At 55.5% G+C, this 26293-nt stretch overlaps 3 protein-coding genes across 5 annotated transcripts in view; 2 read left to right on the top strand and 1 right to left on the bottom strand.

The window, feature by feature from the left end:
- POLD1 (DNA polymerase delta 1, catalytic subunit) overlaps positions 1 to 26293 on the bottom strand; it is a 134134-nt gene that overhangs the window by 40720 nt on the left and 67121 nt on the right. The window lies entirely within an intron of this gene.
- Positions 2012 to 10757, top strand: NAPSA (napsin A aspartic peptidase). The gene is made up of 9 exons (XM_006749223.3): positions 2012 to 2282; positions 5644 to 5785; positions 5948 to 6071; positions 6265 to 6383; positions 6735 to 6934; positions 7918 to 8040; positions 8283 to 8427; positions 10145 to 10243; positions 10454 to 10757. The coding sequence occupies exons 1-9, from the start codon at positions 2209 to 2211 to the stop codon at positions 10691 to 10693; spliced, it is 1266 nt and encodes a 421-aa protein (XP_006749286.1). The 5' UTR covers positions 2012 to 2208; the 3' UTR covers positions 10694 to 10757.
- The window catches only part of KCNC3 (potassium voltage-gated channel subfamily C member 3), a 12709-nt gene continuing 1582 nt past the window's right edge, over positions 15167 to 26293 (top strand). Inside the window, exons 1-4 of one of the 3 annotated variants that reach the window (XM_081807628.1) lie at positions 15167 to 16066; positions 20253 to 21360; positions 23007 to 23198; positions 23472 to 25830. In XM_081807628.1, coding sequence (XP_081663754.1) covers positions 15182 to 16066; positions 20253 to 21360; positions 23007 to 23198; positions 23472 to 23545 — 2259 coding nt within the window. In that variant the 5' untranslated portion in view covers positions 15167 to 15181 and the 3' untranslated portion in view covers positions 23546 to 25830. Of the gene's footprint in view, positions 16067 to 20252; positions 21361 to 23006; positions 23199 to 23441; positions 25831 to 26293 lie in introns of those variants that run through there. The other 2 variants (XM_081807627.1, XM_081807629.1) reach the window with 2 other exon arrangements.

Genomic DNA, 26293 nt, shown 5'->3' with positions numbered 1-26293 from the left:
TTTTTTTTTTAAAGATTTTATTTATTTATTTGAGAGAGAGAGAATGAGAGACAGAGAGCATGAGAGGGAGGAGGGTCAGAGGGAGAAGCAGACTCCCCGCCGAGCAGGGAGCCCGATGCGGGACTCGATCCCGGGACTCCAGGATCATGACCTGAGCCGAAGGCAGTCGCCCAACCAACTGAGCCACCCAGGCGCCCCTAAGATTTTATTTTTTTAAGTAATCTCTACACCTCGCATGGGGCTCGAACTTACAACCCCGAGATCCAGAGTTGCATGTTCTACTGATGGAGCCAATCAAGTACCCCACCTGGTTTTTAAAGATATTCAAGGACATAAAACTGAGTAATAAAACGGGGCACAAAGGGAGTATTCATGTGCTTCATTTTATGTAACATTCAAAAACAGGCAAAACTAACTTGTGGTCATAGAGGTCAGCGTATTAGTTACTTTTGGGGAGACACCAACTGGAAGACAGTGAGAAAGAACCTTCTCACTCTGGGGAGCTAGAAATGTCTTATATTGTGATCTGGGTGGTGTTTACTGGAGCATATACATATGCAAAAATCCATCAAGCTAACGATATAAATGCTAAGTGTTTAGGGGTGAGGAATATAATGTCTGCAACTTATTTGAAATATATATAAAATAAAAACAGATGGGCTGTTGGACGAATAGAGGAATGGACAGCTAGATAGATGTGTAACACAGGAAATGCAGCAAAATATGTGAATTGTAGAATCTAGGTGGTAGGTAATGGGGTTTACTATACAATTCTTTCAACTTTGTTAACTGCTTGAAAAATCTTCATAATAAATTGTCAGGGAAAATAAATAAAGCCATAGTGCTGTGCACTTAAGATTTGTACATTTTACCATATGTATGTTACATCTAAATTTCTCTCTCTCTTTTTTTCTTTTTTAAAGATTTTATTTATTCATCTGAGACACAGAGATACAGAGAGAGAGAGAGCATGAGCAGGGGGAGAGGCAGAGGGAGAGGGAGAAGCAGGCTCCCCGCTGAGCCAGGAGCCTGATGTGGGGCTGGATCCCAGGACCCCAGGATCATGACCTGAGCCGAAGGCAGACGCTTAACCATCTGAGCCACCCAGGCGTCCTTCTCTTTCTCTTTTCTTAAAGATTTTATTTATTTCAGAGAGAGATCAATCGAGAGCATGAGCGGGGTGAGGGGCAGAAGCAGGCTTCTGCTGAGCAGGGAGCTGATGCCAGATGCGGGGCTCGATCCTGGAACCCCAGGATCATGACCTGAGCCAAAGGCAGACGCTTAACCAACTGAGCCCCCCAGGCGCCCCTCCTCTCAATTTTTCTTGAAGCCCAAGGTATATGGTTAAGTGAAGAAAAAGAAACACAAGTTACTGATCAGTAAGTACAGTCTGCTTTTATTTACTTAAAAAAATGTGCAAGCTGATATTGATTTGTAAATCTAAGCTAGAAAACCAAAACATCAAATAGTTTCTCGGAAATGCTTGCAGCTCCCTGATCAGTGGGCTTGTCTAAAAATGCAGATTCTTAGGGCTCTATCTCAGGCTTTTGGAATCAGAATCCCTGGGAGTGGTGCCCAGGAATCTGCATTTTAACTAGATTTTCTGATACTCATTTCATATTTGAGACACTAAGTCAATGTAAAAGGGGGCAGGCCCAGAGACAAAGACGCTGCCAACTATTTTTATGCTCTTTCGATGGTGATGGGGCTTTGGGCTATTTTTATTGGCGTGTGTGTGTTTCAGTATTTCCCAAATAAACCCGTAAGAGTCGGGGGTCCCACTTATCATGGGCAGGAGCGCCTCTAGTCTAACCCTCCCCCCCTTCCCCCAGACCCTTCAAAAACACCCGCCCTTCCTTCTCTTGCCCAAGAAAACCCTTGTGGTTAATGAGTCTCAGAAAAGTGAAGTGAAATGAAAGTCATAAATAAGAGCGACCGTAGCGGAAGGATCGCCCCGCCCCCCCGTGGGAGACCGCCCCTCCCCCACCACTGAATCCGCGAGCGAGGCGCGCTGACACCTCCGCGAACCCTACAAAACTACTCCACACATTCCCTCCAGGAACACCAGGCGCTTCCCGCCCCCCGTCCCCCCTCACCCACAGAGAGCCTTCCCGTCCCGCTCACCTCCGAACCCCGGAGGTGGGCGGGGCACAGGGTGGAGTCTACGCGGGAAGAAAACGCGGACGGGTCTACACCGGGTCCCCAGAGATGGCCGGGCTACCTTTCCTGCTGCTGCTGCTGCCGCCGCTGACTGTGGAGCTTGCCGGGGCCTCGCTGATCCGGTACTGGGGACCCCATCACCACCCCAAACCTGGGACGGACTCTCCCCCTCTTGCCCTTTAAGTCTGGGGGGCCCCCAGTTCAGTGACTCCCAAGCCTGGCATCCCAGGAGCCATGACTCCTATCTCTTGGGTTCGCAGATCTCCAAACGGGGCTCTCACCCCAAGAGGGCTTCTACCCTGATAGGTCCTAAGAGAGCAGCCCTTTCAGTCCAAGGTCCTCCAACCCGGAGACCCTCGATTGGGATGACTCCTTCTCTCTCCTCTCCAGACAAATTTTGGGAGGACCCCACAGATCCCACCCTGAGCTCTGATGATCTGGTACTGGGGTCTCCAGACATGTGACTCCCACACCCCAACCCAACAAGATCTTAGAGACTCAGAGCTGTGACTCCCCCAGGGTCACATCTTCCAAACTGTTTAGGTCTCAAGAAGTCCAGTTTTGGGGACCCCAGTGACCTCCCCCCTCCCCTGGCCTCTGGTCCCCCCCAACCCAAATCTCTCACTTCCTCTCCTCTCTTCTCCCATCCCCTGGAACTCTTGATGGGGGGGAGGAGGGTCCCCTTCCAAGAAACATTTTCCCCACTTGACATTCTTGAACCTCTCAAAGATTGAGTCATGGTGGGGGAGAGGGCGCAGCAAAGATGTGAGTGAGGGAGCGGGGCTCCAAGGAGTGACTACAAGCTGGTACAAAAATATTAGCACACAGGATGTTTGCTAACCTGCTTTTTGAAACTAAAAGGTCACGGCCATTTCCTAAGCCAGCGCAAAGGGCAGTGATTCGCTGAGAGTCATTTCAGGACCAACAGCATCTGCATGATCCAGGAACTTGGTAGAAATGCAAATTCTCAGGCTCCATCTTGGACCTAGTCAATCAGAAACTACAAGATCTGAATTTCAACTCTCGGTCAGGGGTTGGCAAACACTCAGCTGAAGGGTCAAATTCATCCTGCTACCTGTTTTTTTGCAAATGGAGTTTGACAAAACCCAGTCATGTTGTCCAGGGCCATTTCCATGCTGTACTGACAGAGGTGAGCAGTTGCAGCAGAGACAGATGGTGGGCAAAGTCTTTACAAAAAACTTTGCCCATCTCCCCTGCTCTGGGTGATTCCTCTTCCTGCTAAAGTTTGAGAACCACTGGCATAGAGGGCTACTTTCTCCTATTTTTTTTTTTAATTTGACCACATAAACATTTTATTTATTTATTTGTTTGTTTGTTTGTTTGTTTGTTTGACAGAGAGAGAGGGAGAGCACAAGCAGGGGGAGCAGCAGAGGGAGAAGCAGTCTCCCCGCTGAGCAAGGAGTCCAATGCGGGACTCGATCCCGGGACCCTGGGATCATGACCTGAGCCAAAGGCAGACGCTTAACCAACTGAGCCACCCAGGCACCCCTACTTTCTCCTTTTTAGTGGTTGAATGGATTCCATTCTATTCATGTTCCATAGCTGAGCCAAGTCCTACCTAGTTGGTCTCCAGTTTTCAAAATTAGATACATCCTCATAAACACATCTTTGTGCACTTGTCCAGTGATCTCCTAGAGATGAAATTCATTGAACTGAAATTAAGTTGTGTACAGTTTTAAGCCCTATGATACATACTTGCCAAATCATCCTCCAGAAAGTTTGTATCAATCTATAGCCCTGAGCCAACAGTGAGTATTCATGGTTCTTTGCCAATCTGCAGGGTCAGAAAAGGTTTCTGACTCTTGTCATTTGTATTCCTTTGATGACTGTTGGGGTTGAACATCTAATATAAAAAGATGTTATTTGTTTAGAAGCTGTTTGTACTTCTTTTGCCTGTTTATGTCCTTTGCCTATTTTCCTACCGAATGTCAAGCTTGCCACAGTTTCATTTCATGGCTGCTCATAGAAGACACAAGACTCCCAGGTCAGAGACAAGGACAGGTTACTACTCTTGGCAACAGTAGTAGCCAGGGTATCAGTTCTCTGAACCCGTTCCCACAGGGTGAGATGAAGAGGGCTGGCTGAGGCGCATATGCAGTGAGGTGCAATACAGGAAAGGAACCCTAAGTTTAGGGAACTTGAACATTTTATAATGGATCATAAACCTGCTTGCTCTTTGCCCCAGAGGGAGACACTGTCTCTCCCAAGGCTGTTCACTAAAGGAAATCCTTGACAAAGTCCCTCTTTGGAAATGTGAGAGAACCTGGAGAATTGTCTCCCCAATGCTGGGCTGTTTATCTTATTCTTATTTGTTTGTAAAAGCTCTTTGCATATTAAAGATATTAACTCTTTGACATATAACTTGTAATTATTTCCCCTAGATTTTAAAAAACTTTTTTAACAGCTTTGTGCGTTGGAGGAAGGGAGTGCAAAGGTTTAAAATTTTAGAGTCCCATTCATCAACATTTTCCCCAATGATTTCTGATCTTGTTATCACGCTTTGAAAAGCCAGAGTTATTTAAACATTTTACTTCGTTCTAGTGCTCTTAAATATTACATTTCACGAGGCGCCTGGGTGGCTCAGTCAGTTAGGCATCTGCCTTCAGCTCAGGTCATGATCAGGATCAAGCCCCACATTGGGCTCTCTGCTCAGGGGGAGTCGGCTTCTCCCTCTCCCTCTGCTCCTCCCCCACTCGTTCTCTCTCTCTCTCGCTCACTCTCTCTCAAATAAATAAAAAAAATCTTAAAAAAATATTACATTTCACCTTAGGTCTTTGATTATCTGGAATGTAGTTTTTTTGTTTTTTTTTTTAAGATTTTATTTCTTTATTTGACAGAGAGAGCACAAGTAGGCAGAGCGGCAGGCAGAGGGAGAGGGAGAAGCAGGCTTCTCTTCTGATTCGGGGCTCAATCCCAGGACTCTGGGATCATGACCTGAGCGAAAGGCAGATGCTTAACCAACTGAGCCACCCAGGCGCCCCTGGAACGTAGTTTAGTATAAAGAATGAAATTGGGATTTGGTGCTTGTCCTCTCCCCGCCCCCCCCCCCCCCCGCCCCACAATAGTAAGGAAAATAGCCTCCTACATCATGATGAGAAGCATGCACGGGAGGGTTTTTGCAAAGGCTAGTTTTATGTTTAGGGTCTTTGGAAACCTTTGTGAATGTCAACTTCCTGAGGGTGGCTTATTTTCTGTTATTTGGAATGTCTCTTATTGAAAGATTCTGGGAAAGGTCTGTTTGGGATGGCTCGCTCTTGTAAAGTCTTTGGGGAAATTTGTCATCATGGTTTGATGTGTTTGGTTGGGTTTCCTCGAAGGTTGTTATTGTAGGCTTTCTGGTAATGACAGTTATTTTAGGGCCATAGAGACATTCCCTTTATCATTATATGCTATTTGGAAAATTCTGTTATAGAGAGTCTCCAGGAAGAGTAGTTTCCTAACTGTCAGTATTCTCCCCCACAGGATCCCTCTCCGCCGAGTCTACCCTGGACATGGGACCCTGAACCCACTGAGGGGATGGGGGAAGCTGGCAGTGCCCCCCAGTTTGGGGGCTCCATCCCCTGGGGACAAGCCCATCTTGGTACCTCTCTCTAACTACATGAATGTGAGTCACAGCCCCAGAGAGCCTCTGCCCTCCTCCCCGCTTAAGAAGTCAAGCTTTTCATGGGGATTAACGTAAGAATAAAAAAAAAAAAAAAAAAAAATGAAATTCAAAAAAAAAAGAAGTCAAGCTTTTCATTCCCCCTCTCTCCTGTTTTGCCGTCAGGTCCAGTATTATGGGGAAATTGGACTGGGAACACCCCCACAAAACTTCTCTGTCGTCTTTGACACTGGCTCCTCCAATCTCTGGGTCCCGTCCATAAGATGCCACTTCTTCAGTCTGCCCTGCTGTGAGCTTTCATGGGGGAGAATAAGGCTGAACAGGGGTGATGGGAGAAGAGGGGGGCTGGTTCTTGGCTTCCCAAGGATTTTCGAGGCACTGTTCTCTTCTGACTTGCCTTCAGGGGTGACAAGGTCACAAAGGCAGGAGGCACTGGGGAGATTCCCTTTCCCCAGTGACACCTCCCTGGTCTTCTGACCTAGGGTTCCACCACCGCTTCAACTCCAAAGCCTCCAGCTCCTTCCAACCCAATGGGACCAAGTTTGCCATTCAGTATGGAACTGGGAAGCTAGATGGCATCCTGAGTGAGGACAAGCTGACTGTGCGTGACCACTGACCCCAGGAAGACTTGAGCCTGGGAGAACCCCAATGTCTAAAATAATCTGGCTTAGGGAGGTGGTTTAGGAGGTGGGGTTTCCAGGGCAAATGGATGAGGCTTCTGAAGTAGGGGGCGGGGCTTCTTGGGTAAAAGGGGCAGGGCTTCTCAAGCGAGGGTGGGGCTTCCTGGTTAAAGGGGTGGGCTTCTTAAGTCCGGAAGCAAAGCATTCTAGGCAGTTGGGGTTGTTTTCAGAAGTCTCCAGGTATGGGATTCAGGCCTTGGTTTGGAAGAACTCAGGGTTATGTAGGTAATGTCCTCCAAGAAGTAACTTGCCCCATTTGCATCTATCCCTAGATTGGAGGAATTAAGGGTGCATCAGTGATTTTTGGAGAGGCTCTCTGGGAGCCCAGCCTGGTCTTCACTTTTGCCCACTTCGATGGGATACTGGGCCTCGGTTTTCCCATTCTGGCTGTGGGAGGAGTTCGGCCCCCGCTGGATACACTGGTGGACCAGGGGCTACTGGATAAGCCTGTCTTCTCCTTCTACCTCAACAGGTAATGGGGAAGGGTCTACCTTCCTATGAGTCCTAGCCCCAAGAAGGACACTCTGTTTTCAGGAAGTCCCTTATCCAATAAAGGAAGTCTCATCCTCCACTCACCAAATCACCTACCCAATATAAGTAACTCCTGTTCAAAAGTTCCACTCACCAAGCAACCTTAAGACCTACTAAAGACACTCACCATCATTTCAAATGCTCCATGTTTCAAACGCAAACCAGGAAACTCCATGCCCTACCTACTCAACTTAGGAACCCCCTCTTCACTGTACAGAAAGCCCAAATGCCATTTGAGAACACATTCCAGAAGTCAGAAGTTACCCATTTTAATCTAAGACGTCCCACTTACCTTTTAGGAAGCTGGACCTTATGCTCAGAAAGCTCCAACCACCATCCAAGAAGTCCCCACCTTCCCTCTGGAGGCCCATCCCCCACAGGCATAAAATCTTATGCCCTTTCAGTTACCCTGATGTCCAACCCACTCAGGAAGCCCCATCTACCTCTGGGTAGATCCTCTCCTCCCCCACCTCCAGGAATCACTGCCCTTCTTCCCCGCCACTCTCAGCCAACTAGGAAGTCTACCACTTCTGAACTATGAGACCTACAATTCAGAAGGTCTCACCATACCCAGGAAGCCACCTCACTTCTACCCAAGTCACACCTGCCAGAGCCAATTCACAAACCCCAATGCTCCACTTAAATTCCACCCCAAAAGTTCTTATCTTCCACAGCCGTATCAGGAAGTCCCATCCCCACTTCAGAAAGCCCCCAGGACCCTACAGTCCTGACCTTCATCAAGAACAGTCCCCTTTCTCTTCACTTCTTGCTTTGCTTCCAGTCCCAATATCTAGGCTCTGCCTGTATCCCGCCTCCCCCACCTAGAACCAGGAGACCTTCCCTTGGTGGGAATTCCCTTCCTTGGCCCCTCCTGGGGCTGGCAAGGGAAACACCCAAGACATCGACAGCACTTTGTCTCTGCAGGGATCCTGCGGCAGCAGATGGAGGAGAGCTGGTTCTGGGTGGCTCAGATCCAGCTCACTATATCCCACCCCTCACTTTCTTGCCAGTCACGATCCCTGCCTACTGGCAGATCCACATGGAGCGGTGAGGGGCCTGGCCTTCTAGGTCTGGGAGGAATGGGCTAGAGCCTAATCTCCAGTGTCCTGGGAGAAAGGAGCTGGAGGCCTGGACTCCTGGGTCTGAGGGAGGAGGGGGCTGGGGACCCAGACTCCTGGGTCTGAGGGAGGAAGGGACTCAGTTAGGGCTGCTGTGTTTGAGGGAGGAAGGGCTGAGGGCCTGGGCTCCTAGGACACTGGCTCCAACGTCCACCCCTTGCCCCCTCACAGTGTGCACGTGGACACAGGGCTGACTCTTTGTGCCCAGGGCTGTGCTGCCATCCTGGACACGGGCACATCCCTCATCACAGGACCCACTGAAGAAATCCAGGCCCTGCATGCAGCCATTGGAGGACTCTCCCTGCTGTTGGGGGAGGTGAGGACCCAGTGTCCGGTGGGGTTTTGATGGTAAACACTGGGCATGATGCTAGGGCCTGAGGGTGGGCATAGGTGGTTAAGAGGTATCCCAGGGCAAAAGGCACTGGGCATCATGAGTGACAGGCTGGGGGGTAGTGGGAGGGAGCAAGGACACCTTCTAGGCCTCTGCTGAGTGACTCCGGACAGGAGAAGATGGTGATGGAGGTTTATTCAGAATGGGAATGAGAAGCCTAAGGAGCCTGCAGAGGTCTGGGGAGGTGTGGAGGAAGCCCAGAAATAGTTAGCAGCCATCAGCCCTCAGACAGTATTCAGAGCCATGGAAGAGGGGAGCCCCTTCTGGGAGCGAGAAGAGGTCCCAGGAGCAGCCTTGGGGAACATCCACATAGAGTAGAAGTAGAGATAGGGCAGAAGCAGCCTGAGACACAGGAGAGTGGAGGCTCACAGAAGCCGTGCCAAGAGAGTTTCAGGCCCGGAGGGAGGCCACAGTGCAACATCAGAGCTGCTCACTCACTTCTCTGTCGGGGAGCCCTGCAGCTCTTGGGGTGGGGGCAGGGTCCTTCCAGGTCAGGTTTTCTGTCTCTATCCCTTTGTTCTTTGGCACTTCTGCGAGGGTGGAGAAAACTCAGTTTGTGGGTCTCCAAGTCAAATGCCTAGGACGTGGGCCTCTAATGAGCCAAGGGAGCCAGGGAGATCATGGCGGTTTGGTGTGGCTTGCCCGGGTTGGGATCCAGCTCTGCCACTTACGAGCTGTGCTGTCTTGGACAAGTCACTTAATGTTCCTGGGCCTCAGTTTCCTAACCTCTAAAGTAGGGTCACTAATACTCACCTCTTAGGTATGTTGTGGGGATTGAATCAATTAACCCACTTAAGGTACTTAGAACAATACTTTGATGCTGTCATCTCTCTCAAGAGAGATATATGCACTCGAAATCAACTTCTCAACATTCCTTACCTTCCCAACAAGGTAATTACTATTGGTTTTTAAGGAAGATAGACTTCCTGGTAGTCATTTACATTACAGTCATTTACAAATGTAAACATTTACAATATTTACAGCCTAATATTGTATTCTTAGGTACTTGGGGGTGGTGGCATTGGAGGCAAACTGGAGAGCAGGTACCCCATCAGTCTAAAAAGTGCAGCTCTAGGCCACTCAGCTCCAGCCAAGTGTTTCCATGCAGGGAAAGCCAGATCTTCTGGTTTGTTGGAGAAAGCTGAAAACATTATCTGAAACCTCCTGGTTCGTGAATAATAACACTCTTACTATGTGTCAGGCATTCTTCCAAACTAACTCATTTATTTCTCACACAACATCTCTATGAAGTATTACTATCAACTACACCTTCAAATTGGAAACTGAGGCACAGAGAGGTTAAGTAACTTGTCTAAGGTTGCACAGCAGCAGACTCCAAGGATACAATCTGTACCACCGTGGTGTACAGTTGGTAAATAATTTTTAAAACATTTTTGAAACGCTAAGACAATTTCAATACAACTGTGGGCTCGGTGTCCCTCACGGGGCCAGCAGTTTTTGATCCACAAGTAGATGGAGGAAAAGGTTTGATCAAAAGGGAGTCTAAAGGAAGTGGCAATAATTATGTGTGTTGGGGGGAGAGCTGGTAAGGCTAGAGAAGGCAGCAGAGCTTGACCACACAAGGCCCTGAGTATCTATTTTAAGCAGGAATCCCTCAACTCCACTTGTTCTTCTCCTTCAGTACCTCATCCAGTGCTCGAAAATTCCAACGCTTCCTCCAATCTCCTTCCTCCTTGGTGGGGTCTGGTTTAACCTTACAGCCCAGGACTATGTCATCCAGGTAGGTGGCCGTCACACAAGTCAGAGTGATGCAATAAGATGTGATTTGAGAGGATGGAGCTAGGAATGAGACATCACCAGGACCGAAGAGGGGCCACAGAAACACTTCTGGTGCCCGGGATGGTGGGCGGGGGCAAAGCTCTGGCTCCCCGGGAAGAAGAGGAGGGTTCGGTGCGCGTGACACCCAGTGGCCTCTCTTGTCGCCCTGCAGATTGCTCGGGGTGGCGTCCGCCTCTGCTTTTCTGGCTTCCAGGCCCTGGACATACCTCCGCCTGCAGGGCCCCTCTGGATTCTCGGCGATGTCTTCTTGCGGTCCTACGTAGCGGTCTTCGATCGCGGGAACCTAACAGGCGGTGCCCGAGTGGGGCTGGCGCGCGCTCGCTCTCGGGGAGCAGGACCACAAGGGGGTGGGCCCGCGCGGGCGCAGTTCTCCGGTTGGCGCCCTGGCTAGGCGCATGCGCACCGAGTGGTAGCCGAGGCCCAGCCACTCAGTAAAAATCCGTTATTTACATTGACCCTCCCTGGGTCCTCCCCCCCCCCTTTTTTTTTTTTAAATTTTAAGCGCACGATTTTTGGAGAGAAAAAATAAGTGTTCAGCTCTCTGGAGTTGAGGAAGAAAGGAAGGAGAAAGGAATTACTCCTTTTCTCCAGCGCAGGGCTCCCACCGGTGCGGGGGGCCTTGTACTACGAATCCCATGAAGCCCTTCGCCGATGCCGCCTATAGACAAAGGCGCCCGGCACCGCGGAGCATCACGGACCTTGTATTCCAGGCCGTGTTCTTTTGCCGGGGGCGGGCGCAGCCACAACATGCGTGGGAGGCGACAGGTCGCGACGGCAGCGACAGGTGGCAGTGGGGGGTGGTGGCTGAATCGTAAAGGGCTTTCCAACCCTTGTTTTAAGGGGTGGGGACGCGATTCCCGCAGACTTCATTTTCTGTTCTTCCTCTCTCCCCTGGGATTCTGAGACCCCTGGGTCCGCCATAAAGGCGGGGCTTGAAGCCCCCGGGTTGGGGGGAGCTGTGCTGTCCCTCCTCCGGCGATGATGTCATTCCCCCCCCTCCGCAGCCTCTTGCTGCCCTGAGCTGCCGGGGCTGGGTCACCCCTCCCCCAACGCTAGCCCCGGATTCCCCCATCCCCGCCCCGCCTCGACTTGGGGTGAGTACGGGGGAGGGGGAGAAGGCACAGGGTCCGGGGGCGGTAAGACGGCCCAAATCCCAGTTTTGGAGGTGGGAGACCTGGGAGATGAGGACTCAAAAATTACAGCGGAGAGATTCTTCCTTAATAACGAGGTTTGGGGGCCAGGGTTCTTGGAGGGTCTGGGGAACCAAGGATCGTAGGCAGAGAGTCTCCATATTTTCAGCTTTAGTGCTCAGGAGGCCCTCTTTCCTAGATTTAGAACTGATAGGAATGGGGGCGGAGGAACGAAGCTGGGGTCCTAGAAATCGGGAAGCGGGAGACCCTTTCCCAATTCCAGGGTCTTGGAGAATGGGGGAGGGGAAGTTAATTAAGAGAGGGCACCGAGGATGACGGAGGTGGGAGTTTGGAGCTTTCAGGAATTTTGTGCCTGGAAGAGCAGGGAAAGGATAGATTGGGAAGGAGGAGGGGTGGGAAAGGTCTGAAGACGAGGACGGACATTGGCCTACACCCTACTGGTGTCTATCACCAAAAATCGAGTCCACTTCCCTCTGGTCTGTTTGCAGGGCTGGGTGTCCCATAACCGGAGCCTACATTATGCCTCCAGAAGCCTACCCCATGGGTACAGAACCCAGGCTCACAAATCCCCCCAGATAACCTGCTGGGGCCTGGGGAGGGCCATGAGGGAGTGATGGCATTCAGTTTTCCCAGGGCCTGATGGAGTCTGGACTATCCTGTTACTCCTTGTTCTGGGGCCTCCTCGCCACTCCCATGGTCTCTAATCTGGAGTCTCATCCCATACTCTCCCCTATGGCAGCCCCCTCTCCTTCGCACCTTCTCCCACACCTTCTGGCCTCTGCAAAAACGCTGATTTGGTCACTTGATCCCGTGCCCAGCTGCTGTCAAAAGCAGAAGAGAAAAGTAGAGTTGGGGGGAGGGGAGAGGGGAGAGGATATAAGGGAGCATGGCTGATTTAGGTTCTTATTCTAGCCCCTACTCCCACCCCTCGGGCCTACCCAACCCCTGCTCCAGCCTCCATCCCGACTCCCGACTTGCTCAGAAACCTCATTCAACCCAAGCCTCAACCTAAGTCCAGTCCCTCACCTCAAGATTCACTGCTTCTGCCTGGGGATACACCAGAATTCAGGGCAGAGAGGAGTGGGAAGCTCCGATGTCTTTTCTCTGCCTTCCTGGGTCCCATCAGGGGCTTCAGGACTGCCCAAGAATACTGGATTAAGGATACTGAATTGGGGGCAGTGGGGGAGCCCAGGGTCTGGGGGTGAGGGAAACTACCTCCCTGGTCTGCAGGACAGGCCCCACTTCTGCAACTCTCTCCGCAGTGACGCAGCGTGGAGTCCTGGCCAGGATGGGGGTTAGAGGGGGTGATGGGGGGGAGTTAAAGACCAAAGGACAGCGGGACAAAGTCCCAAAGAAGTGGGGACAGAGACTCAGAGGGGGGAAGAGGATATAGAGGAAAGAGACACAGGGAGCAAGGATAGAGACCTGAATAGGGGGACAGAGAGAAAAAGAAAGGGCAGAAAGAGAAAGGGCACTTACAGAAGAGGGAAAGTTGTGGAGGGAAAAAAGACACTAGGAGGGAGGTTGTCAGAGAACATGAGCAAGGGGGACAGAAACGCAGATGAATGGGCAGAGACTGGGGTGGGGCGTACAGATTGGGAGAGGGGAGTGGAGGACAGAGGCACAAAGAAGAGGGACAGAGGGCTGGAGGGGACAGAGACCCAGGGAGAGGGAGACAGGGGCCTAGAGCAAGGGGGACAGCGACCCAGAGAGGGGGCAGACTGGCGAGGCGGGAGCGGGGGAGGAGGAGTGGAGGACAGAGACACAAAGAGGAGGGACAGAGACCGGGAGGGGACAGAGGCCCAGAGAGAGAGGCAAATCCCTGAAGAAAAGGTACAGAGACCAGGAGAAAGAGACTGGGGTGGGGGGACGGAGACACAGTTGGGGGAGAGGATGAGGGCAAAGACTCAGAGGGGGGGGGACACATTCAGAGAACAATGGGACAGAGACCCAGAGGGAGGGTAGAGGCTTAGAAAAGAGGGGCCAGAGTCTCAGAGTGATGAGGGCAGAGACGACGGGACAAATACTCAGAGAAAGGGGAGAGAAAGACATCGAGAGACACAGAAACGGGAGCGGGGGTGGGTGGGTAGGCGATACGAACCAGCCGCCGCACCTGCAGAGGGAGGCGGCGGGCCAGGGATAGTGCCGCGGGAGGAAGCCCGCAGCCCCTGACCCGCCCCCTTCGCTCCCGCAGGCACCACCTCCTCCCGCCGCAGCCCCGGCAGCAGCCGCTGGCCCCGCCCCAGCGCCTGCGCCCTGCCACCCGGCGTCCGGCCAGCCAGGGGGACGGGGCCGGACACGCCCCTCAGCTAGCCCCGCCCCAACCCTCCTTCTCTCCCCTCCCGCCGGGACTCCTGGACACCTAGCCCCGCCCCATTTCTCATTGGCCCCGCTTATTTCCTCAGCCTAGCCTAGCCTTCCCGGCGCTTAGGTTTCTCCCCTCCGCCGCCCTTAAGGCTCCCTCTTCACCAGTCCTCATCCATCCCGTGGTTCTCCAGTCTGCAGTCCGCTGTTGTGTAGACTTGGTCCCTTTTTCATCACCAGTTGGAAATTCTTGTACCGCCCTCTGAAGCCCCACTGACTCTTATGACTCTCTCCCAGGTTCTCTGAGCCCCAAGACTCCCCATTCCGGGTCCCACCCTTCCAACCAGCCCAGTTGCTTTGTACCCTGCAGGTCTCACCTTTCCCGTAGCGGACCCATTATCCGTTCTCTACTCTGAACCCTGCCCCACCCCCGCCTAGCCTGGTTGCTTTCAAGCCTCTTAGAACCCGGCTCCTCCCTTAGTCTTGCCTTCCTACAGGGCCTTCAAGAGGCTTTCTACCATTCGTAGACCCCACCCACCTTCCTCAGTCCCGTTCCATCCATTCTGACACTCATTCTCCCGGCCCAGCCCTGTCTAACCAGGCCAAACTTGCAGCCCCTGCCCCTCCCCTTCCTTACTTCGCCCCCTTTCTTAGTCCTAGCCAGACGCTCTCAGGTTTCCAGGCTTCACTTATGTCCGCTCCTCCTCACTGGGTTTCAGTCCCTATTCCTCCTGTCAGTCCAGCCTAGTGCTCTTCGCGCGAAAGTACTCCCTACACTCCATTTCCAGTTCCCGCCCCTCGTTCAGTCTCGCCCCCTCACTCTCCCAGCCCAATTAGGACTCTTTCGTTCTCAGGCCCTGCCTCTTAAGGTCCGCCCTGCCGCGCGACAAAGCAAAGTTAGGGACCCAAGCCGACTGTCTCCATCCGCCCCTCCCCACCCGGTCCTGCTTGCCAGCTCTTTAGGTCCTTTCTCTGTCCAATCAGGACCGTCTCCCCCATGCCAGTCAGAAATCTTTAAATAGTTTGGATGTGTCCCTTTCCTCTGCGGCACCCGCTCCTTTTTTCAGTTCAATCAGATCTCATATCTAGTCCCACCTCCCCCGTTTTCCCGGTGCGGCCCAGCCCCGCAGCGTTAGTTGCCGGTCCCGCCCCCTTAACACCTCGCTCCGCCCGCCCCTTCTCTCGGAAAGATCCAATCGGTGTGCTTCACCTGCAGCCCCGCCCGGTCCAGCTCGGCCGTGCGGAGTCCCCGACCTTCTAGCGGCCTCAGCCCCGCCCTACCTCCCCCAGACCAATCAGTTCTGTTCCTCCCCTACCGCGGCCCCGCCCCCTCCACTAGTCGCCTCCTCCACCCAATCCTGTCTGCCTCTCCCCCTGCGGCCCCGCCCCCTACGCCCCGCCCCTCCCGCCCCGCCCCCCGTCCAATGCTGAGCTCAGTCTGCGTCTCGTCCTTCCGCGGGCGCCAGGGGGCCAGCAAGCAGCAGCCGGCGCCACCGCCGCAGCCGCCCGAGTCCCCGCCGCCGCTGCCCCCGCCGCCGTCCCCGCCGCCGCTGCAGCAGCAGCAGTCTGCGCAGCCCGGCCCCGCCGCGTCCTCGGCGGGCCCCCCGGCACCTCGCGGGCCCGGGGGCCGGCGCGCCGAGCCATGCCCCGGGCTGCCGGCGGCGGCCATGGGGCGGCACGGCGGCGGCGGTGGCGACAGCGGCAAGATCGTGATCAACGTGGGCGGCGTGCGCCATGAGACGTACCGCTCGACGCTGCGCACCCTGCCGGGGACGCGGCTGGCCGGCCTGACGGAGCCCGAGGCGGCGGCGCGCTTCGACTACGATCCCGGCGCTGACGAGTTCTTCTTTGACCGGCACCCGGGAGTCTTCGCCTACGTGCTCAACTACTACCGCACAGGCAAGCTGCACTGTCCGGCCGACGTGTGCGGGCCGCTTTTCGAGGAGGAGCTCGGCTTCTGGGGCATCGACGAGACCGACGTGGAGGCCTGCTGCTGGATGACCTACCGGCAGCACCGCGACGCCGAAGAGGCGCTCGACTCCTTCGAGGCTCCGGACCCAGCGGGCGCAGCCAACGCCGCCAACGCCGCCGGCGCCCACGACGCGGGCCTGGACGACGAGGCGGGTGCGGGCGGCGGCGGCTTGGACGGCGCGGGCGGCGAGCTCAAGCGCCTCTGCTTCCAGGACGCGGGCGGCGGCGCCGGGGGGCCGCCAGGGGGCGCGGGCGGCGCGGGCGGCACGTGGTGGCGCCGCTGGCAGCCCCGTGTGTGGGCGCTCTTCGAGGACCCCTACTCGTCGCGGGCCGCCAGGGTGAGCGCGCTCTCGGAGCCCCCATCCCTCCCCCATTTCCTCCAGATCCCCGCCCCTCAGGAGTGCCCCATCCTAACCCTCAGAATCCCTTGGCCCGTCCCAGCCCCTCCTGGCCTTCCTGGTCTCTGGGCCTCCCAGGCTCTTCTAGAGAAGAAGCCTCTTTCTCCAACCCCGAGTCTCCTGTACTTTTCTGAACACACCCCCTCTCCCTGCCATCCCCAGATCCTCAGAAGACGCTTCCGCAACCTTCAGAATCCCCCAGATCCCTCCAAACCCCACCCGGCTTCCCTAGGCTACCCAACACTCTTAGAAACTTCTGCCCCGACTGTGAATCTCCTGGGCTTTTCTGAACAACCTCACTACCCCCATTCCTGGACTCCTCTGAGACCCTCAGAAGAACTTTCTCCAGTCCCGAGTCTTCTGAGCCCCTGTGAATCCTTTTCACCTCTCTTGGTTACCCCTCAGATCCCTAGAGAACCCCTCTGCAACCCTCAGTTTCTTGGACCATCCCCAGACCCTCAGAAGACCTCCCTTCTTAACCTTCAGCGTCCGAGACCCTGTGAACACTGTCCCCTCCTTTCCCTGACCCCCTGCAGCTCCTCGGAAGCCCCCTCTGCAACCCTCAGTCCCTTGGGTTCTCCCAACACCTCCCTGATTCTTTCTCCCTATGCCTCTCTCCCTGCACCTCCCCCTCTCTCCAAGTTTGAGTCTTCTGGCTATTTTTGAACCCCACTTCTGCTCTTAAAGTCTTAGAAGACTCCGCCTCAATCTCAGAGCCTCCTGGACCCCTGTGAATCCCCAAACCACTTGCTCTGGCTAGCACACTTTCCCCCTCCCCCTACTGCAACACGGAGTCTTGGGGAGCCTTCCCTCCTGGGACCCTATCCAGTCCCCTCTGTGTCTCTGTGTTCACATAGCTTCCTGCATCTTCCACGCCAACTCCCATCCCAAGGACTTTCCCTATAAAGCTCCAGACTTCCCCCAAGCCTTTCACACTCCTCCTCAGTGTCTCCAGAAGAGTCTTGAGCCCCCATAATATGTCTTTCCTCTCCAGAAGCTCCCATATGCCTTCTTCTTCATCCACAGATTCTCCCAGCTTCTTCTCCCTTCCCACTCTTTATCTCTGGGATCCCCCATCCAGAGCCTCCCAGTCCTTTTCCAAGTCAATCAACTGACTTTTCCTCCTGTTCCAGAACTTTAATGAACCTCAGTCTTTGGGACTCCTCCCCCCCCCCACCCCCCATTTATCTGTCCCAAAACTTCCTTCCCAAAGTAGCTTCCAATTCTTTCCACTCTGCCTTGGTATCTTTCCACTGGCCCCTACCCCACCCTGCTCACTCCCTCTTTCCCAAGCTCCCCGCCCTCCCACCATCCAAACCTACCCCCAAAGTGAACCAGAGCGCACACACTCTAGCCTTATCTCCCTTGAAATGCCAGATTTTCCCCAAAGCTCCCTTCATCTTCCCCCCAAAACTTCCTTCAAACATCTCTAACTTCCTAGGTTAAATAGCTACCCTCCCCCTTTGTTCTCCCTTGAACCTCTTCCTCCTACTAACTTCCTCCCTGTGTTGAAAGAGAGGGGGACAGTTCAAAATGGGGGATCAGAAAGGAGGGGAAAGAGGAACAACTCCGGGCCCCCCCCCCAGCCTCCCGGGGACCCAAACACCCGGAGGAACCGGTCCGCCCCCCTCCCCCCACCGTGCCGTGTCCTGGGCCGGGAAGGACGCGGAGCCGCAGTGCCGCATTCGCGCCAGGGGAGGGAGCGAAGGGGGGGGGGGGAGCCCAGAGGCACCGCATAAAGTTTGGTCCCAGGAAGCGCTGAGTTGGCGAGATTTGGGGCTGGGTGGGGGGAGGTGGGGAGGACGAGGTTCCGAAGGGACTTGGCCCTAAATGCCCCCTCAGGCCTCTGAGTGGCCCCCTCCCCCATGGCCTGGGGCGCCCTTCTCTCGTAACCCCATTGAAGGGTGCTGAGGTGAGAAGAGAGGTTCGGGACAGTTACGGGGGAGAGGGGCTTGTCACTCACTTACTCCACAAATGGTTTTGAGTGTCAGCTTGCCAAGTACTTTCCAGCCTACAAGTGAGAGAGCTTGACAGAGTTGGAGTTGCCAGTGCAACGTGGAGAGCATGGCCCTACCTCATCCTCGCTCCCTTCCCTGTAATTTTTCCTTTCCTTCTTACAGGGACTCCTTGCCCTCCTGCCCCTTCTGCTTTTGAATCACCTCGGGGCAAGGGGTTAAACCGGTCCCGACGCTGTCCAGCTCTACGGCTGTGCACTGCGACGGGTGTGCCCATCTTTCCTTCCTTGCCCTGGGAGGGAAGGAGTTAAACTCCTGGCCCGCGGCCTCCCGAGGTGAAGCGGCGGCACTGCGGCTGCGCCCTCCTTGCTCTGCTCCGGCCCGGAAGGGGTTAAGAACGCTCTCAGCCGCGGAGGCTGCGCACTGCGGCGGGGGAGCTGGCCGCGGTGCTGGCCGCCGCGCGCCCCGCCCCCCGGCCCGGCCGGCCCGCCCCCACTGCGGTGCCGCAGCCTGCGCCGCGCACCCGGCTCGGAGCACCGGGCATGCGCTGTGCGGCGGCCTCCGGCCTCTTATTAAACCACTGCGGAGAAACGAGGAGGGGGACGGGGAAGAGAGGGCCAGCGCTGACCCCAGCCCACCCCAAGGTCCAGGGCCCTCTCTGCTCTGCGCTTCAGATTAAAGTTGAGCCTTCCCAAGCCCAGACCCCGCCCCCCAGCCCTGTGGAGGAAGGAGAGTGGCTGAGAGGCTGTGCAGGCCCCCAGCCCACCCCAAGGTCTGGGGTCCTGTCTGCAGTCGGACCCTGGGCCCCCGCTTTTCTCTGCATCCCTGATTAAAACTCAAGCTACCCAGGCCGTCCTTCCTCCTCTACCCAACTGACTAAAGCCCCCTCTTTGCGTTAACACCCATCTCCTTCCTGCAAGGCACTAACCCCACTCTTTTCTTCTCCTCTCTGCATATTTGATAAAGCCCACTGTCACCTCCAGGGGCCAGCTCTGTCTCCTTCCTTCTCTAAGATCTTGACTGCATCCCCCTCTGCTCCTCAAGGTTTTCTTCAAAATCCACACCGTTGCGTGCAGGACTCTGGTCCTCCCCATCCTGAAATAACCCATGTGTGCCCCACCCCCTTCTCTGCACTTTTGGCTAAAGCCTCCTCACCTCTGTGGCCCTAGCTCCACCATCTCCCCTGACGCTTAGGCCCCCCACCCTCCCTTCCTCTCCAGAGCCTGAAACCCTAACCCTCCTTCCTTCTATTCTTTTCAATTTTTGCAGACTTCACCCTTCACTTCTTTTCCTATTTATGGCCCTAATACCCCTCTGTGGTTCCAGCCATTTACTGTCCTCTCTGGGTGAGGGTGACACCCAGCTTTCTCCCTTCTCTGAGGCCAGACATTGGAACCAGGGTCCTTAAAACCCTGGCTCCTCTCTGAAGGCCTCGACCTTGCCCACAACTAACTGATGCCCGCATACCCTAATAGGAGCTCAGACTTTCTTACTGAGTTCCAGACTCAGTAAGCACTGTTTCTGGAGCCAGGACTTTTGTATACTCATATAATCCTCATAATAATCTGGTAAAAACAAAACAAAACAAAACAAAAAAAACATTGAGGTGTGGAAAGCTTAATCTCCTTGCCCAAATTAGGCACAGGAAAAGCTGGATTCAAATCCAGGTTTTCTTAACCATATCGGGGATTCTGCCTCCCTACCCACCTTCTCCCCTTCTCCTTCCCTTGGCTCCAAGCCGAGCTCCAAAGCCTCTGATACACAGAGGGTGAGTGATCTTGGTCTCATCCCACCCCACCCCACCCCATCCCTCCCCCCCCCAAATCCTTGGACCCTGCTGGGGAGTCCTGAGATGGGACACAGGGTATGGGGAAGTGGTCTGGGTGACAGAGTAAAGGACCAGAAATTGCTGTTTCCATGAAAACAGTTGCCCATCTGTTTCCACTGCTGGAGCCAGCTCCTATCCCAAGCTGGGGAGAGCTGCCTCCTCCTTTCCCTCCCGTTTTTCAGCGTTAGAGGGGACAGCAGGATGCAGGCTGTGATGGAGGCCTGGGGTTTCTCGGGGCTTGGGGGGCTGGGAAGAGGGGCCACTGGGAGGGTCTTGTGGATATGGCTGGTTGACCAGATGCCTGGGTCACCTTTTGCCCTCTCTCTCCTACCCTGCCTCACAGTATGTAGCCTTCGCCTCCCTCTTCTTCATCCTCATCTCCATAACCACCTTCTGCCTGGAGACCCATGAAGGCTTCATCCACATCAGCAACAAGACGGTGACACAGGCCTCCCCGATCCCCGGGGCTCCACCAGAGAACATCACCAATGTGGAGGTGGAGACGGAGCCCTTCCTGACCTATGTGGAGGGCGTGTGTGTGGTCTGGTTCACCTTCGAGTTCCTCATGCGCATCACCTTCTGCCCCGACAAGGTGGAATTTCTCAAGAGCAGCCTCAACATCATCGACTGTGTGGCCATCTTGCCCTTCTATCTCGAGGTGGGACTCTCAGGCCTCAGCTCCAAGGCTGCTAAAGACGTGCTGGGCTTCCTGCGGGTTGTCCGCTTTGTCCGAATCCTTCGCATCTTCAAGCTCACGCGCCATTTTGTGGGACTGCGCGTGCTGGGCCACACACTCCGTGCCAGCACCAACGAGTTCCTGCTGCTCATCATCTTCCTGGCACTGGGCGTGCTCATCTTCGCTACCATGATCTACTACGCGGAGCGCATCGGCGCTGACCCTGATGACATCCTGGGCTCCAACCACACCTACTTCAAGAACATCCCCATCGGCTTCTGGTGGGCCGTGGTCACCATGACGACCCTGGGCTACGGAGACATGTACCCCAAGACGTGGTCGGGGATGCTGGTCGGGGCACTGTGTGCCCTGGCGGGGGTGCTCACCATCGCCATGCCCGTGCCCGTCATTGTCAACAACTTTGGCATGTACTATTCGCTGGCCATGGCCAAGCAGAAGCTGCCCAAGAAGAAGAACAAACATATCCCCCGCCCCCCACAGCCTGGCTCTCCAAACTACTGCAAGCCCGACCCTCCCCCGCCCCCCCCGCACCACCCCCACCACGGCAGCGGTGGCATCAGCCCCCCGCCCCCCATCACCCCACCTTCTGTGGGGGTGACTGTGGCTGGGGCCTACCCACCGGGCCCCCACACGCACCCCGGGCTGCTCAGGGGGGGAGCGGGTGGGCTCGGGATCATGGGGCTGCCTCCTCTGCCAGCCCCTGGGGAGCCTTGCCCATTGGCTCAGGAGGAAGTCATTGAGATCAACCGGGCAGGTGAGAAGGGTGCATGAGGGGTGGGTGGGGGGAGCACAGGCAGAGACCCGTGGGAGGAGGCAGAGAGGTTTCGAGGGGGCAGGAGGTCACTGCTGAGGTTAAGAGAGATGGGGGGGGGTCACGACAGGGGAGAGGGAAGAGCAAACGGCTATTGCTGAGGTCAGTGAAAAGGCACAGAAACAGATTCTGTGTGAGAGACAGTTTGGTGAGAGACAGATATTCCGGGGACAGCCAAGATATTCCAGGGGACCAGGGAGGCAGAGTAATCAGCCTCCGGCGAGGGGGAGTCACAGGCTGGCCGGAAACCCGGCCAAGGGACAGCTGCAGTCTCTGAGTCTTCCAGCCATGACCCTGAGAAGAGCGTCTAAAAGCGACAGTCAGAAACCAAGCGATTGTCCCTGAGAGCGGGAGAGAGAGGACAGATGGAGGGAGCAGTGGGGGGGGTGGGGGGGCGGTCAGTGGCAGAGAGTTCAGGTTCAACTGTGTGGCCATCTTGCCCTTCTATCTCGAGGTGGGACTCTCAGGCCTCAGCTCCAAGGCTGCTAAAGATGTGCTGGGCCTCCTGCGGATTGTCCGCTTTGTCCGAATCCTTCGCATCCCAAGAGAGGAGACAAGACTTAAAAACCCAAAGGCAGATAGAGGCCAGGAAGATAGGCCCAGAGGGCGACCGGCCACATGACTGTGACTCGGGTCCCAGGGCCCCATCTCTGGCTCTGAGAGCAGCCGGAGAGGGGTCTGAGAGACTCACAGAGAGGCTGCCGAGATAAAGAGGTGAAGCGAAGGAGATGAGGGAGAAGAAAGTTGACCGAGTGTTGCGCCCCCCCCCCCCCACCAGAGAGTCTGCGTCTCTGAGGCGATGACTGGGGGCGGCAGTCCGGGGCAGGGAGAGGCTGGTGGGCCCCACCCCCGTGACTTAAGTAGGTCAAGAAAGGGAGCTGGGCCGCCCAGCCCTCATCTTGCTCCCTCAGCCACTGACCCAGTTTCACACCAATTAAAAATAGCTTAAGTCAGAGCCTGGGGGACCCCCACCTCCCCCTCCCTCCTCTGTCACCTTCCCAACCCTTCCCCACTGTGCCCTTTCCAGCACCCAACACCCTCCCTAAACAACTCCCTCCCAACCCCCTAGATCCCCGAGCCATCCTTCCAAACCCATCCCAAGCCATGCACCCTACCAACCCAACACTGCACCCTAGTCCTGCCCTACTTAGTTCACTTCAACCAACTGCCCACCCAGCACTCTAACCCAGCCTCTTTCCCAGCACCCAGCTCGCTTCCCAACCACCCTCCAAGTGCCCAACACCCCACCCCAGTCCTGCCCTTCCCAGCACCCAACACCTGGCCCGACCACCGCTTCCTACCACTCAACGCCCTCCCTCCACACCCACGCCTAACCACCCTTCCCTCTCCCTGTTGTCCTTCCCAGTACTCAACACCCTCCCCCAATGACCTGCTCCCTCAACCCACCAGGCACACGCCCTGACACCCTTCTTCCAATTGTGCACCCCTCCTGTCGCCTCCTCGAGAACCCCTGCCCCTCAATCATCTACTTCCAGCACCCAACATTCTCCAACACCCTCCTTGCTAATCTCACCCCCATCTTGAGTTCCCACACCTCCTTTGTGTCTCTGTTTGACCCCCTGGTGCAGATCCACGCCCCAACGGGGACCCTGCCGCAGCTGCGCTTGCCCACGAGGACTGCCCAGCCATCGACCAGCCCGCCATGTCCCCGGAAGACAAGAGCCCCATCACCCCCGGGAGCCGAGGACGCTATAGCCGGGACCGAGCCTGCTTCCTCCTCACCGACTATGCCCCTTCCCCTGATGGCTCCATCCGGAAAGGTGAGGTGCCCTCCACCGGCCCCCTGGGACCCTCCCTCTCTCTCTCTCCCTCCCTCAGGGGAGGGGGGAGAGGGAGATGGGGGAGGAGGTGCTGGACTTCCCTTCACCCATCCCCTGGCCCCAAATTCCCTTCCTCCCAGCCCCCCACCCAAATTTCCTCACCACTGACCCGTCACCTGTCTTTATTCCATCTCCATCTCCCCCCCCCACCCTGGACCCTCTGGCCTCTTCCCCCACCCCCAGCCATTGGTGCTCCCCCACTGCCCCCCCCAGACTGGCGTAAGCCAGGTCCCCCAAGCTTCTTGCCCGACCTCAACGCCAACGCTGCAGCCTGGATATCCCCCTAGCGGACGAATCCCCTCCCCCCGGGGTAAGTAGCCCCCACTCTTTGATCCCCACCTCCCTCCTGACTAACCCCTCTGAGAACATGCAGCCCCCACTGACTGAGACTCCCGTCCCCTCACTGAACAGCTCCATCCAATTAACCTGCAGCCACGACACTGACCCCATACCCACCTGCCCAGGACTTGCCCTGCCCCTCACTAACCCCCCAGAACTAACCCAGCCCTCCCCACCATGTGCCTGACCTCCCTTCCCTGCCCTCACGACTGACCCCCCATCCTCACCCCCATCCACATCTCTCTCCCTGCCTCCCCCTGGGTGTTTTATTATTATTATTATTATTATTCAATTAAGAAAACAGGGTGCACACCCAGGACACTTCTGGGTGCACGCCGGGGTGAGGAAGACTCAGTCACTCACCCAGTGGCTTGTGAACTGGCCAGCGCTTACAGAGTACCCGCACGTTCCTGGAGCGGTGTTAGGCACAGGGAATCAGCAGGGCAGAAGACCATCCCCCCGCCCCCAGAGGAGCTCCCAGTTTGATGGGAGAGACAGACACCGACCTAGAAAGTCCCTATTTGAGGTGATCTCTGGAAGTGGAGGTAGCACAGGGATGCGCAGTATGAGGAACACTTGAAACTCCCCCGGGTAGGAGGGAAGTGACGGGGAAGGCTTCCTGAAGGAACTGATGTCTGGAGTTAGCCTGACCTCAAGTGAAGAAGTGATCCCATTAGAGGGTAGCGGCCAGAGGGACCAGCACAAGCAAAGCTGAGGAGACTGGGGACTGGCAGGCAGACAGGCAGGAAAGCCGGGCTGGGCTGAAGGGCCAGGACCTTGTTTAGGGCCCCGGGGAGCGCAGGTCAGCTCCTGGGCTGTGTGCGGATGGATTGGAGGTCAGGAGGCTGGAGGTCACAGGCTGGGATGAAGGTCCAGGGGGAGGATGCCACCTGGGCCCAGCTCAGGGTTGTGCACAGGGATGGAGAGGAAGGGACAAGGTAGAGGGAGTCAGGGATCCGGGTGGGCTCGGGAGGGACAAGGCTGGGGGACTGGCAGTGAGGAGACGTGGGGGACAGAGTGGCGAGGTAGTAGATGAATCTTTCAGCAAACACAGTCTAGCATTTATCTCATGCCAGGAAGTGAACACATATTCTGCAATCTTCATAGCAACCCTAACTTAACACATAGAGCTTGCTTCCCTCCCTCCATCCATCCATCTATCCATCCATTGAGCAGCTAATTACTGAGGGCACAGTTCCAGGCACTGGAGATTTGGCAGTGCCCAAAGCAAGAATCTGCCATCACAGAGCGTACACGTTTCAGCACGGGTTAACACACTTCAGCCCATGGGCCAGGTCTGCCAGCAAGCTGTTTTGTAAATAAAGCTTTATTGGAACACAGCCACTGTCGTGCTACAACAGTAGAGTGGAAGAGTTGCCACGGAGAACGTGTGGCCCACAGAGCTGAAAATATTTAGGAATTAGCCCTTTGCAGGAAAAGTTTGCCACCTCCTGATCAGAGGAAGCAGAAAATCAAACAAACGAACAAGATGCTTACTCTGGCCACTTCAGATGAGGGGGTTCTGCAAAGGCCTTTTTGAGGAGGTAACACAGAAACCTGAACGGTAAAAAGGGCCAGTGGGGCAGAAGGAACAGCAAGTGCAAAGTTCCAGGTGATACTGAGGTGGGATGAGCTTGGTTTGTCAAAGGAAGAGCAAGGAGGGAAGTGTGGCTGAAACTGAGTAGCTGAGGGGAGGGGGGTGTCAGGCAGAGTATGGGGGGGAGGATCATGAGGGGTTTTTGTGAGAGGCTGGATTTGATCTTCAAAGTGACAGGAAGCTGCCTGAAGGCGCTTGACCTATCTATCACTTAATCCGTCAGCAACCATCTGTGGAGCCTTCTTTAGAGATACAGAGATATAGCCCAAAGAGTCCCTGTCTGCAGCCTAGGAAGATGCTGTCGTGGGACTTGGGGAGCCTGCAGGGACACCCTTGTCTCAAGTCCCTTGTTTCACAGAAGTTCAGGGGGGCCATGAACAACCCCATCCACAGAGCAGACAGGGATGAGAACCCAGGCTTCCAGGCTCCTAGTCCAGGAGGGACTGTGGCTCTTCTCATTCCATCCCTCCATCTGCCCCAATTCATCCTCCATTTTCATCTCATCCCCCCCTTCCCTGCTCCCACCTCATCCCTCCCCCTGCTTGCACCCAGTCCCCTTCCACCCTTTGCCCCCCCCAGGTCTAGATGGGCCCCCAGAGAATTGAGGGGCAGAGGGAGTGTGGAGGATTTGGGAATGGAAGGGAGGGTGGAGTGGGGGTGGGTGGGTGGAGGTCTCTGCTGCTCTTGCCTCTGATGCCAAAATCCATTCATTGAACTCAAATAATGGCTGGAGCTGATGGGGCTGACTGAGTTCTCTGCCCCTGGGTCCTGGATCCCTCCCCATTCCTGCACTCCCAAGCTCCTCCCTTTCTCTCTGTCCTTCCTGGGTGACCCCCCCTTCCACTACTGTCCCCCAAATCCTCCCAAGACCATTCCCCCTGGCCCACCCCTTGCCCACCCCATGACCCTTCCCTTCTTCTTCTCACACCAGCCTCCTGAGTCCAACACCTGACACCTGTTCCCCCTTCTTCCCCAACCCTCCCCCCACCTCCCTTCCTTGGTCCTCCTCCCCACCATCCCCACCCCCCCCCCCCAGCCACCCCGGAAGCTCCTTCCATATTTGATGTCTTTGGCCGCCCCCATTTCACTGCTCCCCTTC

This window comes from Leptonychotes weddellii, chromosome 16 (genome assembly GCF_054177405.1).
Source record: "Leptonychotes weddellii isolate Sample4059 chromosome 16, ASM5417740v2, whole genome shotgun sequence".
In the NCBI taxonomy this organism is placed as follows: Eukaryota; Metazoa; Chordata; class Mammalia; order Carnivora; family Phocidae; genus Leptonychotes; species Leptonychotes weddellii.
Note: the sequence above shows the minus strand (reverse complement) of the source record. Positions and strands in the feature narration are given on the sequence as shown.